The sequence below is a fragment of the Podarcis filfolensis genome (assembly GCF_964270895.1).
Source record: "Podarcis filfolensis genome assembly, chromosome: 13".
NCBI classification, from domain to species: domain Eukaryota; kingdom Metazoa; phylum Chordata; class Lepidosauria; order Squamata; family Lacertidae; genus Podarcis; species Podarcis filfolensis.
In genome coordinates this window covers 53,165,242-53,180,040 of record NC_139615.1, presented here as the reverse complement: position 1 = coordinate 53,180,040, position 14,799 = coordinate 53,165,242, and the positions used below count along the sequence as shown (strand labels likewise).

Genomic DNA, 14,799 nt, shown 5'->3' with positions numbered 1-14,799 from the left:
GTCTAGCCCTCCTTCCCATCTCTATGTCTCTTGCGCTCCGGCTGCAGGAGGAGAGGCGGGACTTCCGGGCCAGCGACCGGTTTCTTCCCAAGGGCAGGAAGCGCCGGTGTTTTCCTTGACTCTATGGTCCGTTTCTGGCGGTCCTCCTTGGAGTTCTTTGGGGGGGGAAGGGGGGGAGGCGGCCGTTATCGAGGCGACGGAGGAGGAGGAGAAGGAGGAGGCGGAAGGGCAAAGCAGAACAGCGCCTAACAACTAGCGGGTCACACACACACACTCACACTCTCTATCCCCGTGGGAGCTCCCGACGACCCTGGCAGGTAGGACGCGGCGTTGGCGCCGCCCTCGCTGGCGCGGAGCCGGAGGGTCCTGAGGCGCAGGTCGCGGCGGGGCGAGATTCCAGTGGCTGACCTCCTGCCTCTCCCCGCAGAGCCCGGGGGGGGCTCCTCGACTCCCGAATGGCGGCCCGAGAGCTCCTCTGCCTCGGCTAGAGAGAGAGAGAGAGAGAGAGAGAGAGAGAGAGAGAGGTAGAGAGGTGAGGAGGGGAGTCCTGGGTGGGGCAGGGGAGACCGGGAGGAGGAGCGCCCTAGATCCGTTTGGGAGCCCTGCTTTCCGGCCTGCTAGCCGTAAGCCTTTGCCTGGTTCTCTGAATGCGGTGGGCTCGAGCCTCATGCCAGACAGCCACTTCCGCTTCATCCCAGAGACCTCACCTGTCCAGGTTGGGAAAGGCTGAGGGAGATCGTTTTCATTTGATGTTTGGGAAAGTGCTCTGTGTAGTTGTGAAGGAGCAGCTCTCTGCCTAAAAGCTCACCATCTGAATTAAAACATCAATAGAGAAGGTGGCAGCCAAGGGTTCAATTTGCAGGATGCTGTGTTAGGTGGACCCTTTCCTTTTGGAAAAACAGAACTCTGGGTGATGCTAGAAAAGGGGTGCCCAAAATAAAGGATGCCTGTTCAGTAGCTAACCTGACGGTAAGTGAGTAAAGGGATCTCGGCAGAACCCAAGAGGAGTTCTGTTCCCTATTGTGGTAGTGTTGTAGGCAATGCAAGCAGGTGCGGCACAGCTTTCCCAGCTGTCCTTCCCCTCTCCTTCTGTTGCCAGAGACCTCCAAAATGTTCAGCGCAGCCCAGTTGTCTAAGGCCCAGTTCCTTGACAAGGCACGCCAGGCACGTGAGGAGCGCCGGGAGCTGAAGGAGCGCGAGCGAGCGGCAATGCAGATCCAGGCCCTTGTCCGAAGGTTCTTGTGCCGCTGTCGTTTGCAGCGGGAAATCAGGTGCGTGCAATGCGTGTGCAGGTGCTGGGTGGATTTGGCTTTTGGCCTCTGGGGACTGAAGGCTTTTGCCAGTGGCTATGCCAGTGCTGGCTCCCAGGGTCCCTTGTCTTCGATGAGGGGGGTGCTGCAAGATCCAAATCCTCTCCTGCTGCCTTTGAACTTTTGGGATCCTCTGAGCAAAGTGAGCGTGGCATTGCTCTTGGGGCATTGGTGGGCCCTTTGCCTCTCTAGGGCGCTGGCAAATTCCTGAACCTCCTACCCAGTGTAGCAAGGGAAATATCTTAAGTCAGTCATTGTGTGTGGGCATCTTGACCTGTTCTGCCATGTATGCTCTGAGCCGATCTGCAGCTCCTTCTGCTGCCTCTATCCAGAGGAAAGAACCTGAACAGTGTTGCCATTTGTCATGGAAGGGGGGGAAATCCTACCTCACCTGCACACACCAGCCTTTCTCAAATTACATTGTACCTTTTCTCTTGGACTTTCCTTTGTGCTCCCCAGGAGAGAAGTGGATGACTTTTTTGATGCAAACGGGCCTGGCAAGAAGACAGCACTTTCGATCTTCAAAATATCCCGGAAGCTGCTCTTTGTTTTCAGGTGCCAAGATGACAAAGAGGTACTACTGCTTTGCTGAAGGTCTCCTCGTTGCATGCTATTTATTCTTGATGCTAGGGGTGGGACTGTTCCAGTCACAGAATGGGGAGGGAGAATTTTCTGGAACAATGTGAGCTTGGACAGAAACTACTTATTGCAGCAGCAGATTCTGCCTACTTCCAGGCTTGCCTGAATTCTGAAAATGATCCTGAGCCCCAGAGTCTCTGCAGGGGCAAATATGTGTTCCATAGGAGAACTGTTGCATTTTTCAAGAGGTAAGCTGAGCCCAAAAACACATATCCATAGAAAGAACTGCTGCTGTCCCTTTGTGTGAGTTTTCCACCTGGGATATATCTCCTTTTGTAGGAGTCCTGGGCCATTCTGCTATTTTTTTATGTTCCAAATGATTGAGTGAACCAACTGACACAATGCAGAATGCCCTATCCTTGGAGCAGGGATGTCCCCACCTGTGATCCTCCAGAGGCTGCTGGACTCCCAACTCCCATAATTCCTGACCATCAGCCATGCTGGTGGGGCTGGTGGGAGTTGGAGTCCAGCAACATCTTGAGGGTCACAGATTCCCCATCCCTAATCTAGAGGGAGGATGCTGCTCTGAAAGAGTAACTGCACTGGAGACCAGTCAGTGCATGAGCCTCATGCTCTGCTTAGGGACTGTACGGCAGCATTAGACTGGCCATTAGGAGAACAGGATGCCGGACTAGGTGGGCCATTGGCCTCATCCAGCAGGGCTGCTCTTACGATCTTGAGCAAAAGACAACCTTTGGATTGTAAGAGTGAAGTCTGTTTACTGGAAATAATGGAAAGCGCTGCTTTGCAGGAACCATTGGATTGAGGCAACAAAATGATTATAATTTCATATTAACTCACCTGCTTTTCATTGCAGAGATTTGAAAAGTTGTGCCGCTGTATCCTTAACAGTATGGATGCTGAAAATGACCCTAAGGTGAGCTAAAGTCACTTTTCATAGACTTTAACATGAGAGTGTGTGCATATTTTTTCCATAAAATATCCCCAAGAGCAGGTGGAGAATTTTTTAATTCCATAAGCATATGCTGGAGCATTGCTGGCCAGTGTTTCCTGAGAAACGTGAATATTTGTGGTTGTTCTAAAACAACCAATGTCAGAGGCTTCCCTGCCACATACACACTGCAGCTCTGAATTATGGGGTGACAATGCTTTGTTCTGCATTTTCCCAGTCCAGCGACTGAATGATGGCCTCTCCCTCCCCTCCCGCAGTTATCATGGTCTTCTGTCACTTGCCCACAGGTGTGGTATGTGTCCCTTGCACTTTCGAAGGAGCTCACACTGATGTGGATTAAGCAGGTCAAGGATGTGCTGTGGCTTTGCTGTGAGTTTCTGAAGTTGCTTAAGGTATGGACTGACTTGGCTGTCTGTTTTGTGTGTGTTTTCACTGGTCTGTCACCATTCCAGACTTCCATTTCATGTCTCTGGCGGTTCTTTCCCCCAGCCAGACATATTGCAAGACTCTAAGCTGGTGAATCTGCACCTCACAATGCTGGTGACATTTACGGACACTTCCACTTGGAGAATCCTGAGGGGGAAAGGTAGGTGTGTCGAGTTCCATTTTTCTAGGGCTTTCTACTAGCCAAAATGACAAGGCTTTTTTATACTTGCTGTGGAATCTTGTCAGCTTCTCAAAGATGAGTGATGGATGGCACTGTTTCTGCCTTGCCTGCAGAAGAAAGTGCCTGCTCAGCATCTGTTTTGTTCACAAAGTATGCAGTACAGAGATAGAGATACCAAGGTTTTGGGCTTTAAGGTTGGCATTAGATGCCACTTAATTTTGAATTATAAGACCAGCCCGTTCTCTGGAGAGCAGTTTGCCCCATAGTGTATGATTTAGCTGCAATTGCCAGCTGTCTCCTTCTGTGGTGTTCCTCTTGCAGGAGAAAGTCTGCGGCCTGCCATGAACCACATCTGTGCAAATATCATGGGACACCTGAATCAAAAGGGATTTTATTCCGTGCTCCAGGTTTGTTGTGCTTGGTGTAGGGGGTCTTAGTTTTTGTGTGAGATTATGTATATTTGTATCTGCTCAAAGAGAAAATAAATGATGGTTAACAGTGTATATGTTTTGTTTTGTTTTAATATTCACCTCAGCTTGTGGAACTAGCTATTCTTTAAAACGAGTTCTGTTTGCTACTCCCCTAGTTGCCTTTTTAAGTAATTCTGAGAGCTCATGGTAGATCATGGCATGGCATCTCCAACAACAGCTCCTACCTGGGCTCTAAAACCTCATGGCTGAGCCAAAGTTTTAACCTGTGTGCTCCCCATCCAGTACCTGCTGTGTCTGCAGCGCTGTCCTGGCTCTGAGTGTTCCACAGTAGGCTTTGAAACTGATGCTGCTCATTGGTGAAGTGCAAGAACAGCTCATAATCTTTGTGCGCTGATCTGTGAGTTTGCTCCATAAATATTTTTTTCTGAGAAAGCATTCAGTACAATTCTCCACTTGGTGACAGTGATGTGCTTTATCCTGCTTTCTAGAATAGCTCTTTTAACTCACATAGTTGATCTCCAGGCAAAGCGAGCCCAGTGGCTGCATTGGGGTTGAGCTCTGTCTGCCATGTTTTTATTAGTTACATTAGGGTATCATCTTCAGGGGACTGTTGGAGAGCCATAAGCTATTCCTGTCAGAAGTCTGGAATCTATAAGTTGTGCTTTCTAACAGTTGCCCCTCATATAGACACCCATATGGAGCTCCCTCCCACAGGAGGCAGTGATTGCCAGCAGCTTGGCTTTAAAAAGGATTAACAGATTCATGGAGGAGAGGGCTATCGATGGCTCCTTGCCACAGTGGCTAAGCTCTGCCTCTGCAGCTGGAGGCAGCAATGCTTCTGAATCCCAGTTTCTGGAAACGGTAGGAGGATCCTGTTTCCCATAATGAAGATGTGCTTGGCCACTGTGAGAACAGGATGCTGGTCTAGATTTACCTCTCTTTCAAATCAGAACCAGTGAAGGTCCTGTGTGAGTGTCTGGAGGGGGTTGGAGGATGGATGGCGGCTAACAGATTGAGGTTGAATCCTGACAAGACAGAAGTACTGTTTTTGGGGGACGGGGCAGGTGGGTGTGGGGGACTCCCTGGTCCTGAATGGTGTAACTGTGCCCCTGAAGGACCAGGTGCACAGCCTGGGAGTCATTTTGGACTCACAGCTGTCTATGGAGGCGCAGGTCAATTCTGTGTCCAGGGCAGCTGTCTACCAGCTCCATCTGGTACGCAGGCCGAGACCCTACCTGCCCCCGGACTGTCTCGCCAGAGTGGTGCATGCTCTGGTTATCTCTTGCTTGGACTATTGCAATGCGCTCTATGTGGGGCTACCTTTGAAGGTGACCCGGAAACTACAACTAATCCAGAATGCGGCAACTAGACTGGTGACTGGGGGCGGCTGCCAAGACCATATATATTGAAAGACCTACATTGGCTCCCAGTATGTTTCCGAGCATAATTCAAAATGTTGGTGCTGACCTTTAGAGCACTAAATGGTCTTGTCCCAGTATACCTGAAGGAGCGCCTCCACTCCCCTCATCCACCCTGGACATTGAGTTCCATCTCTGAGGGCCTTCTGGTGGTTCCCTCACTGCGAGAAGTGAAGCTACAGGGAACCAGGCAGAGGGCCTTCTCGGTAGTGGTACCCGCCCTGTGGAACACCCACCAGATGTCAAGAAAATAAACAACCAGCTGACTTTTAGAAGACACCTGAAGGAAAGCTTTTAATGTTTAACAGACCACTGTATTTTAATATTTTGTTGGAAGCTGCCCAGAGTGGCTGGGGAAACCCAGCCAGATGGGTGGGGTATAAATAATAAATTATTATTATTATTATTATTATTATTATTATTATTATTATTAGATGAAGAATTGGCCTGATCCAGCAGACTTTTCTTATGTTGTTGAATCTTGGCTGCACCTTCTGACTTCCGGAGCTTTTGGCAGGGTTGGGGTTGGAGATAAATGACAACCAACACCAGAAACTTATAAGGGAGGCTCTTCTCTCTCTCTCTCTCTCTCTCTCTCTCTCTCTCTCTCTCTCTCTCTCTCTCTCTCTCTCCCTCCTCTAACATACAGGGGTACCTTGGTTCTCAAACTTAATCAGTTATGGAAGTCTGTTCTGAAACCAAAGCATTCCAAAACCAAGACGCACTTTCCCATAGAAAGTAATGCAAAATGGATTAATCCGTTCCATACAATTAAAAACAACCCCTAAAACAGCAATTTAACATGAATTTTACTATCTAATGAGACCATTGATCCATAAAATGAAAGCAATAGACTCGGCTGCAATCTACTACCGAGTGTAAAAAACTGGCAGTGATCTACCCATTGTCATTGGCGGGATGAGCGTACGGGGTGCATGAAGAGGGAGTTCAAGTGGGGGGAAAGGAAAGGGAGGCAAAAGTTCTCTCTCTGAGGAGCAAGGTGGCTTCTCCCCCCCGCCCAGCTTTTCTGGATCCCTTCCCCCACACACCCAGTGCCCCTTCCTCACCTTCTTCAGGGCTGGCACAAGCAGCCCCCGCCACTTGGGTGCGTTTTCCTCACTGAAGAACTCTTACTGCAGCAGTGGCACCTGCATCCTGCCCGCCAGGCTGTCCCGCACCCAGTGAGGGGATGCCGTGGCAGTCACTTCTGGGGCCGAGCAGCTTGGCATTCCCTAACTCAGTGTCGGCTGCAGCAGCAAAATCCGGAAGCCGAGGGGGTTGTTGATGTGGCGGCCCCCTTCTTGGCTTCCAGATTTTGCTGCCGTGGCTGGTGCTGAATTAGGGAAGGCCGTGCCAAGCAGACAAGTGATGTCACTGCCTCCCCGTGCCGCTGGGTCCCTCTGCCGTCGCTGCAGCACCAGCCACCCCATCCTCCGGTACTAGGTGTCGCCAGTGGCCGGCGCTGAGTAAGGGAAGCCCAGGTCGGGTGGCAAGCGAGCGGGCAGCGGAAGTGTAGCACTCAAAATGGAAGTGCACCCCCAAACTGAGTACGTTCAGGTTCCAAAAAAAGTTTGAAAACCAGAACACTCATTTCCGGTTTTGAAGCGTTCAGGTTCCAAATAGTTTGTGAAGTAATCTGTTTGAAAACCGAGGTACCACTGTATTGCAGCACACTGACAATTCTTGACAATCCTTTCAGCTTCTTCGTTCTTCTTTTTCAGATTTTGCTGACAAATGGCTTGGCGAGGTCAAGACCTTCCCTCTCCAAAGGCACTTTAACGGCAGTCTTTTCTCTTGCGTTGCGGTAAGTCAATAGGCCAAGTTATTACTCTTCAGTAAAGCAGCTTTAAATAAATGCATGTGTGGGTTTATTTCTTCCCCATTGCATCACCCTGAATTTACAAGTAAGTAGTCCCTTCCTCTGGATTTTATTTTTATTATGGCAGGTAGGGAGGCATTATTTCATCAATTCTGTTGTAAACCCACAACTTTCCCCATTTCAAGAAAGACTTGAATAACTTGCCAGCGCAAGAGTTACTTGCTAAGCAGGGAGCTGGTTCCAAGGTGAACTTGTTCTTTGGAACATGCCCGCAATCTGGAGTTAAAAATTAAATTCATAAAATATGTTGAGAGAAAAATGAAGCACACATTTGAGTCATCAGAAGAGCCCTGCAGCAGGATCAAGCCAAAGGGGGCCCATCCATCTAGTCTACCATTTTCTTCCCCAGTGGCCAGCGGATGCCTCTTTGGGGAAGCCCACAAACATCCCCCAAAAGGTACTTCCAGAGTCATTGTCTTTCTTGCTAAGACTTTGCTTTCCTTACTACGGGAGTGGCTGTTCTTGTCTCCGTGTGCAGAAAACGTATGCTTCTCTTCTCTCCTCCCTTACGGTATTTTTCTCTCCCCAGCCCTGTGGTTGCGGCTCAGTTTTCTGACAATCTCTTACGATCCTTTTTGATCCACATCATATCCGTGCCTGCTATAGTCACCCATCTTGCTACGCTTACTCCTGAGGTAGGCGATCCCTCAAATGGCGCGAGTGAGAGACAGACTATTGGAGGGGGCACATTTGTTTTGCTTTGCTAAGATCTCGCAGTGCTGCTGTGCTAGACGGGGAGGAGGTGTCCAATTTAGGCAGAGGGTTAGTAGACCATTGAAAGTGGCTTTGTGAGCCAGAATTGGCCCACCAGCCACAGATTCATCTACCCTTGATTTATATTACCTCTGTCATTCTTACAACGTACCTGTAACATGAGGCCAATATTATTATTATCCTGTTTAGATGGAGGTGCTGAGGATGGCAGAATATTATAGTGTAGTGTTGGTGGGAAAATGGGTGTTTGTACTTTGCTGTGGAAAGAAAATAGAACTTTATTTGCCTCTTCCTAACTTGGGCATAGGTAAAACTACTTGAGTGCATCACAACACTGTTTTACTGACCGAATCAAAGCAAAGATGCTTTGGGAACTGTGTTTGACTGATAAGCCCGAGGTACAAGTGTATTTAAATAAAGGAAGCTATAAAAAGTTCGCTTTCCTTTCAGCGTTTGGCAGTGATAGAATCACAGGACCTCCTGCGCAAATTCATACTGTTCTTGAGCCGTGAAGAGCTGTGCAGGGACGTCTGTGTGTGTTTAGAAGGGAGCCACACGCTCTGCCTTCTAGGTAAGCAAAGCTGCTTCCTCTCTTAGTGCTGCCCCTGGCCAAGGATATGTGAATAAAGCTGTGTGGCTAGAGCGTCTCTGTGGGGGAGGCCACACAGAAGGATGCACTTGACCTCTGCAGTGTTGGCACAAGGCCACCTGAAATGTGGCTGTAAAATGATGCTTCCTGAGAATTTTCAAAAATATTTTTAGAAATCAAATTTCTGTTCCTTTATGGCAGTGAAGATATGCCATGTGGGCAGTGTGTTGGTGAGCTATCAAAAGCTAGAGGTGTAGCTCCAAAGGTACTGCCACGGTCAGAGGGCAGAGGAGTAATGACAATTTTATTTGTTTAGATGTGATTGAAGGGCTGTGATCGCAGGGCTTAGTATTATGGGAAGTGCCGTGGATCAGTGCCAGTGCAAATATGGAGCTAGTTCAGACATATTTTGGAGGACAACTTAGATGTGAGCCATAAAAGACAGTCAAATGTGAGCCACAAATCTGGCTTTTAATTTCCCAGCATCCAATGCAAATAAAGAAACAGGCAAGGGAAAATAGTTTTTCTTATCCTCCCAACTCACATGATGTAACAAAACGTTTCATGTGACTAAACTCGGGTACATTTTTTTCACGAGCATCTTTATAGAGAGGACCCTGGGGAGCATAATGAACAACGTCCTCTGTGATCTTTTTACACATAGGCACTTGGCATAGCACGAAGAAGAACAATACATGCAAATTTGTTTAGAAATTACAGAAACAAGAAACAAGAGTCACTGACAACTAGCTATTCCCTGCTAAGGATTCCAGCCACTTCATTTGATTCTCCTCTCCCCCCCCCCCGCCTGCCCCCCTCCCGTTTGTCAGCATTCGATGGCCACTGAGTATCCTCTGTCCTTCCTGGGTTGTTTGGAGTTGTCTCCCAGCTCTTGAGGCTCCCCTTCCTTGCTATTTCCCTCTTCCATCACTTCAAGCGCTGCTGCTGCTGCTCTTTTCCAGGCAACCTTGTCTACTTGGGCTCCTTGAATGACAAGGTGTTGGAGGAGGAGACAGCCCATTTTGTGAGCGTCCTGATTCAGATGCTCTCCTACTGCCAGAAGTACGTTTCTCAGAAGAAGTCCAACCTCACACACTGGCACCCTGTGCTTGGCTGGTTCTCCCAGACAGTGGATTACGGGTAAGCGTCACTCTTGGTGAGCAGGGGCAGGGGGGGAAAGAGGGTCTGTAGATCAATGGGAGGAGACCCACCCTATGCACCAGCTCCCCTACATCAAAGGATCACACCACAGCTGATAGGAAAGATCTCTCTCTGCCTGAAATCCCCACCCCAGCCCTGGGAGCTGCTGATAATTCCAGACAGTTCTGCTTGCTGGTCACCTAGACCATGAAGCCCTCCCTGCTGTGTGTCCTGTGCCTCATTTCCTTGGTCTGCCCTCCCCTGTCCTAGCTTGAACGAGTCGATGCCTCTCCTCACAAAGCAGCTGCAGCACCTCTGGGGTGCCCACCTGATCCGCATCCTCTTCAGTGACGTCCTGAGCAAGAAGCTTCTGGAGAACCAGGATGCAGCTCGCCTGCCAGTGCCAACCACATCTCCGCAAAACAGCCTGCCCATGAAGAGTGAGTCCATGCAGCGGCCCTCTCAGGCTTCGATCCTGGACCCTTATTCTGGAGAAAGTTGGGCTGGGGTTTTTATTTTTTGCCCCATTTAATTTTAGTTTTGCATCTAGAATAGTTTAGAAAAGCCTCTGACCCTGGGAGGCCTAGCAGACCTCTGCTGGTTCTCCTTGGGCGCCACGGCTCCTGCTGAGGGCCTTTTCCTCTGCTACACCCAACCAGCAGGGTTTCCCCAGTGTATTTTTGAACAGGCCTCTCTGGGTCAGGGAACAACTTCCTGGAGGATCCCTCTTGGTGAGAGCTGCGCCTCACTGTTCTCATGGAACGCTAGAATTGTGGAGTTGGAAGGGGCCCAAGGGGTCTTCTAGTCCCAGTGGCGTAGCGTGGGGGGTGCAGGGGGGGCCGGCCGCACTGGGCGCAACATCTGGGGTTAGGGCAAATCCACGGGTTAGGGGGCGCAAATCCACGGGTTAGGGGGCGCAAATCCACGGGTTAGGGGGCGCAAATTACTTGCCTTGCCCCGGGTGCTGACAACCCACGCTACGCCACTGTCTAGTCCAACTAGTCCTGCATTGCAGGAGTTCCTGACAGGTGGCCGTCCTGTTTAAAGGCCTCTAAAGAAGGAGAGCAAGCCACCTTCTGAGGGAGTCTGTTCCAATGTCAAACAGCTCTTACCCACAGAAAGTTATTTCTAATGTTTGGTTGGAATTTCCTTTCTTGCAATTTGAATCCGTTGGTTCAGGTCCTCCCCTCTGGAGCAGCAGAAAGCAAACTTGCTCCATCTTCCATGGGACAGTCCTTATGGTACTGGAATATGGGCATTGTATCCCCTCTCAGTTTTGGGACAAGGCTGAGCCCACAACACAACAGTGCAGAAGCTTAGGACAAAAATAGTTCCCTTCCTGCCATCAGTTGCATATGGGAGCATATCTTTTTTCTTTTCTTTTTACCTCTCTCCCTTCAAACAGTTCCTAGAGGGGATTCAGAGTAAAATAGAAAAACAATAAAATCAACTCAGAATAAAAATCAAGCATAGAACAATAGAAAAAAGAGCAATTTTAAAAGCATATGATTAAAAAACAATTTAAGCACAGAACTGGTTTTAAAAGCCTGGTGCAAAAAAAATTCAGTGAGGAAAGGGCCAGGCAAGCCTCTCTAGGCACAGAATTCTATAGATTTGAGGTCTGGAAAATTTGGAGCTACAGGTGGAAAGATGCTTGTGAAGGAGGTATTTACTTCACAACATTTATACGCTGTTTAATAGTAATAAAACCTCCAGGTGGTTTGCTATATATTCATAAAAGTTTATATACTGCTTAACAGTAAAGAAAAACCTCAAAGTCGGTTTAAAAAAAAAAAAAGAATTTGTCAGAAAAGACAGTTGAAAACAGCTATTAAAAATATCCAAATAATAATTAAAATCAGCCATAAGCTGAAGACACATTAAAACAGTGTTCCACATACCTAGGTAAGCTTGTCTAAACAGTAATGCTTTTAGCAGGTACCAAAAAGAGTACCCTGAAGGCAGCTGCCTGATGGCAGGGAGTTTCAGAGTGTGGGTGCGCACAGTAAAAGTTCGACTTCTTGCAAAGGCAGAATGAGCATTATGTCATAATGTGGCACCTCCAACAGTGGGCGTATGCACAGACTCAAGCAACATGCATAGAGAGAGAGGTTTTGAGGGAGAGGTTAAAGATGAGAACATTGTCAATGCTTGTCTGCCCCAAGCTGCTGTGCTCCAGATGTTGCTGGACTGCAACTCAGATCAGCCACCACAACCTGAGGGCCAGGGATCAAGGGCAGTTATTGTCTGACAACATCGGGCAAGTGGCTGGTCCTAGATTGAGGTAGATCTCAGGATGACTTTCAGGAGTTTAGGAAGGGCTTCCAATTCCTCATCATTTAATAGCAGCAGCAGCAGGAGCAAAAGGACCTTTGCCCCGGTGATGCTCTTAAGCATGGATCAAAGTCACAGGTGTAGATTTGTGCTTGTATTTACAGGGCAACCCATGGCTCTGCTAGTGGAGCCACCATTTTGCATTTGGCTTCACTCCCACTCAGGCCACTTTAATATAATTTTTTTTTAAATCCCTGGATCCCACAAGCCTTTAAAGTTTGCCCCCACCCCCATTCTAGTACGTATGATGCGTTTGACCATTTTGGGGTCTTTCCAGCATGAAAATTGTTTGCTAGTGGTTATCCACAGTGTTAGAATCTGAGATATGAAAGCTAGGAGCTAAATGGCACCTTAAACCCAGGTTATGGGTGCAACAACGGAATGTGTAGGCACACTTTTTTATAACAAGAATACAAAGCTGAAAATGAATGAGCTGCAGCTAAAATATTATGTTCATTTTTCACATTACCTAGTCCTTCCACTGCCTACCCACTCCCTAATATTCTTAAGAGGGTCTCTTCTGCAGTCTTCAGAGAGTAGCTAGAAGTGGGGAGGCAGAAAAAATCCCCCTTTCCTTCCACTCTGCAGTTTTAATCTGAAATTTTAGGTGCAGTACTGCTCCCAGAGCTCAGAAACTGCTCGTGCTAATGAAATTCCCTGTCGCAAAATGCACCTAGAACAATGGGAGTTTCGAACACTGGTTCTCCAAATCTGAACAATGGGAGGAGGGGGCTGTTAGGAGGGAGGAAGTCGTTTGAGTGGGAAGATCCCCTTCAACACGGTTCCTTGGGGTGCCTCCGTCTGACTGTCACCCTCTCCATTTCCCATTAGACCTTTTCAAGCGTGCCTTCCAGAAATCCGCATCTGTCCGCAACATCCTTAAGCCTGTCGGGGGCAAGAGGGTGGATTCGGCAGAGGTGCAGAAGGTCTGCAGCATCTGTGTCCTGTATCAGATGGCCCTCACCACTCTGACGCAGATCCGGCTGCAGATTCTCACAGGTTGGTTGAGGGGGCATTGGAGGGGATGAGGAAGCAGGCAGAGTTTGGGGGTACCTGACGGAAGTGGGGATCTGGTCGTCAGGTAAAGCTAATTTGAAACAGTCCTCCCTGCTAAGGCTGGCTTTACTAGGACCAGTGTTCCCCAACCTGGCGCCCTCCAGATGTTTGGGGGCACAACTCCATCAGCCCCAGCCAGCGCAGCCTGTTGAGTGCCCCTTCTCACCTGTTCAAGCTGTTTTTTTATAGTTAAATTGAACCAAGTGTCCAGTCCTAATCATGCTGAACATTAATGCTGAACATTAATCTCATCACAGTCAATGCAGCTCTCTTCAGAGCAAACATAGAATCGTGGAATTGTAGAGTTGGAAGGGACCCTGAGGGTCATCTAGTCCAACCCCCTGCAATGCAGGGATCCCAGTTAAGGAATCCTTGGTGGGCAGCCATCTGACACTACCTCCCAAGAGGGTCCATTCCAATGTCTTAATGGCTTTTAGCTTCAGAAAGTTCTTCCTAATCTTTAGTTGGAACCTCCTTGTCCTTTGAATCCACTGGCTCGAGTCCTACCCTCTGGAGATCAACTTGGCCTGTTTAGGACGGGAATGTTCTGAAATATACAGTCCTCTCTTTTTTGGATACCTGATGTGGGACAAATTCCCACCCCCATCTGCTTTTTCTCCTGGTGCAAGTTCTAGAAGAGCAGATAATGGCACCTTGAACTTTGCTAGGCAGCGGCTGAAACTGCCATGGTGGGCAGGGTCAGAAGGCCAGAGGAAAGGCACAGGTCCCCTTTCTGCCTTACCTGCTGTACTTGCCTGCTTCCCGCCCTCTCCCCACATCCTCCTCCTCATGGTTGATTTTCTACTAGGCTTCCCTAGAGCCTTGAGGACTAGAAGCTTGTGTTTCATTGCCGCTCTGTGTGTGTGTGTGTTTAATGAGAGATATTGTTTATAATAATAAACAATTAATGGAGAGCTGTTTGGCCTCGTGGGGCCGGTTCCCTTGTGGATTTCCCCTCTCCTAGGCTTGACCTACCTGGACGACCTGCTGCCCAAGCTGTGGGCCTTTATCTGTGAGCTGGGCCCCCAGGGCGGCTTGAAACTCTTCCTGGAGTGCTTGAGCAACGACACCGAGGAGTCCAAGCGGCTGCTGGCCATGCTGATGCTTTTCTGCGACTGCTCCCGGCATCTCATCACGTAGGCTATTTTATTATTTTATATATATATATATAATTTCTCACATCATGCCTGCTCATGAGGTGCGGGCAGGCAGAAGGGGCCTAAGAAGGTTCCACGTGAGGATTTTCTTGGGCTCTGCCTGCCTGCTTGCCTGTGCCTTTGAGAAAGCCTCCCCCACCCCCCAGCAGTTCTTGCAAGCTGGAGAAGTATGGGGGCCACCTCAGCTGAGCAGTGGGAGGCTTCCCACCCCCCAGCCGAGCAGTGTAAGGAAGCCCCGATGCTCCTCTGGCTCACACAAGCTAGAGAGGTATGGGAGCATGGACTGGGCGAAGTATCTTGGCTGCTTCTTCCTCCCCTCCTCCACAGTGAGACAAAGGGAAACTGTTCCTTTTCTCCCCCTATCCCACTTCTAGAATTCTTGACGACATTGAAGTCTACGAAGAGCAGATCTCTTTCAAACTGGAAGAGCTGATCACAATCTCATCTTTCCTGAATTCTTTTGTGTTTAAGATGATTTGGGATGGAATTGTGGGTAAGTGATTTTGGTTAACTACCTGTTCCTTGAGATTTTCTAGGCTTTCATCCATCTATTAAGACAGACCCAAAGATTATTAAGACCCAAAGAGTACTCATTAATGGTTCCTCGTCATC

General features: G+C 48.7%; 1 protein-coding gene across 7 annotated transcripts in view; it reads left to right on the top strand.

Annotated features, from left to right (window-relative positions):
* Positions 1-15: 15 nt before the first annotated feature.
* The window catches only part of UBE3B (ubiquitin protein ligase E3B), a 31,901-nt gene continuing 17,117 nt past the window's right edge, over positions 16-14,799 (top strand). Inside the window, exons 1-15 of one of the 7 annotated variants that reach the window (XM_083583810.1) lie at positions 16-126; positions 1,100-1,271; positions 1,770-1,884; positions 2,767-2,826; positions 3,150-3,254; positions 3,352-3,448; positions 3,791-3,876; positions 7,040-7,122; positions 7,727-7,832; positions 8,362-8,482; positions 9,463-9,640; positions 9,911-10,080; positions 12,806-12,973; positions 13,995-14,166; positions 14,562-14,680. In XM_083583810.1, the coding sequence (XP_083439936.1) occupies positions 1,111-1,271; positions 1,770-1,884; positions 2,767-2,826; positions 3,150-3,254; positions 3,352-3,448; positions 3,791-3,876; positions 7,040-7,122; positions 7,727-7,832; positions 8,362-8,482; positions 9,463-9,640; positions 9,911-10,080; positions 12,806-12,973; positions 13,995-14,166; positions 14,562-14,680 (1,741 nt within the window). In that variant the 5' untranslated portion in view covers positions 16-126; positions 1,100-1,110. Of the gene's footprint in view, positions 1,272-1,769; positions 1,885-2,766; positions 2,827-3,149; positions 3,255-3,351; positions 3,449-3,790; positions 3,877-7,039; positions 7,123-7,726; positions 7,833-8,361; positions 8,483-9,462; positions 9,641-9,910; positions 10,081-12,805; positions 12,974-13,994; positions 14,167-14,561; positions 14,681-14,799 lie in introns of those variants that run through there. The other 6 variants (XM_083583805.1, XM_083583806.1, XM_083583809.1 and 3 more) reach the window with 6 other exon arrangements.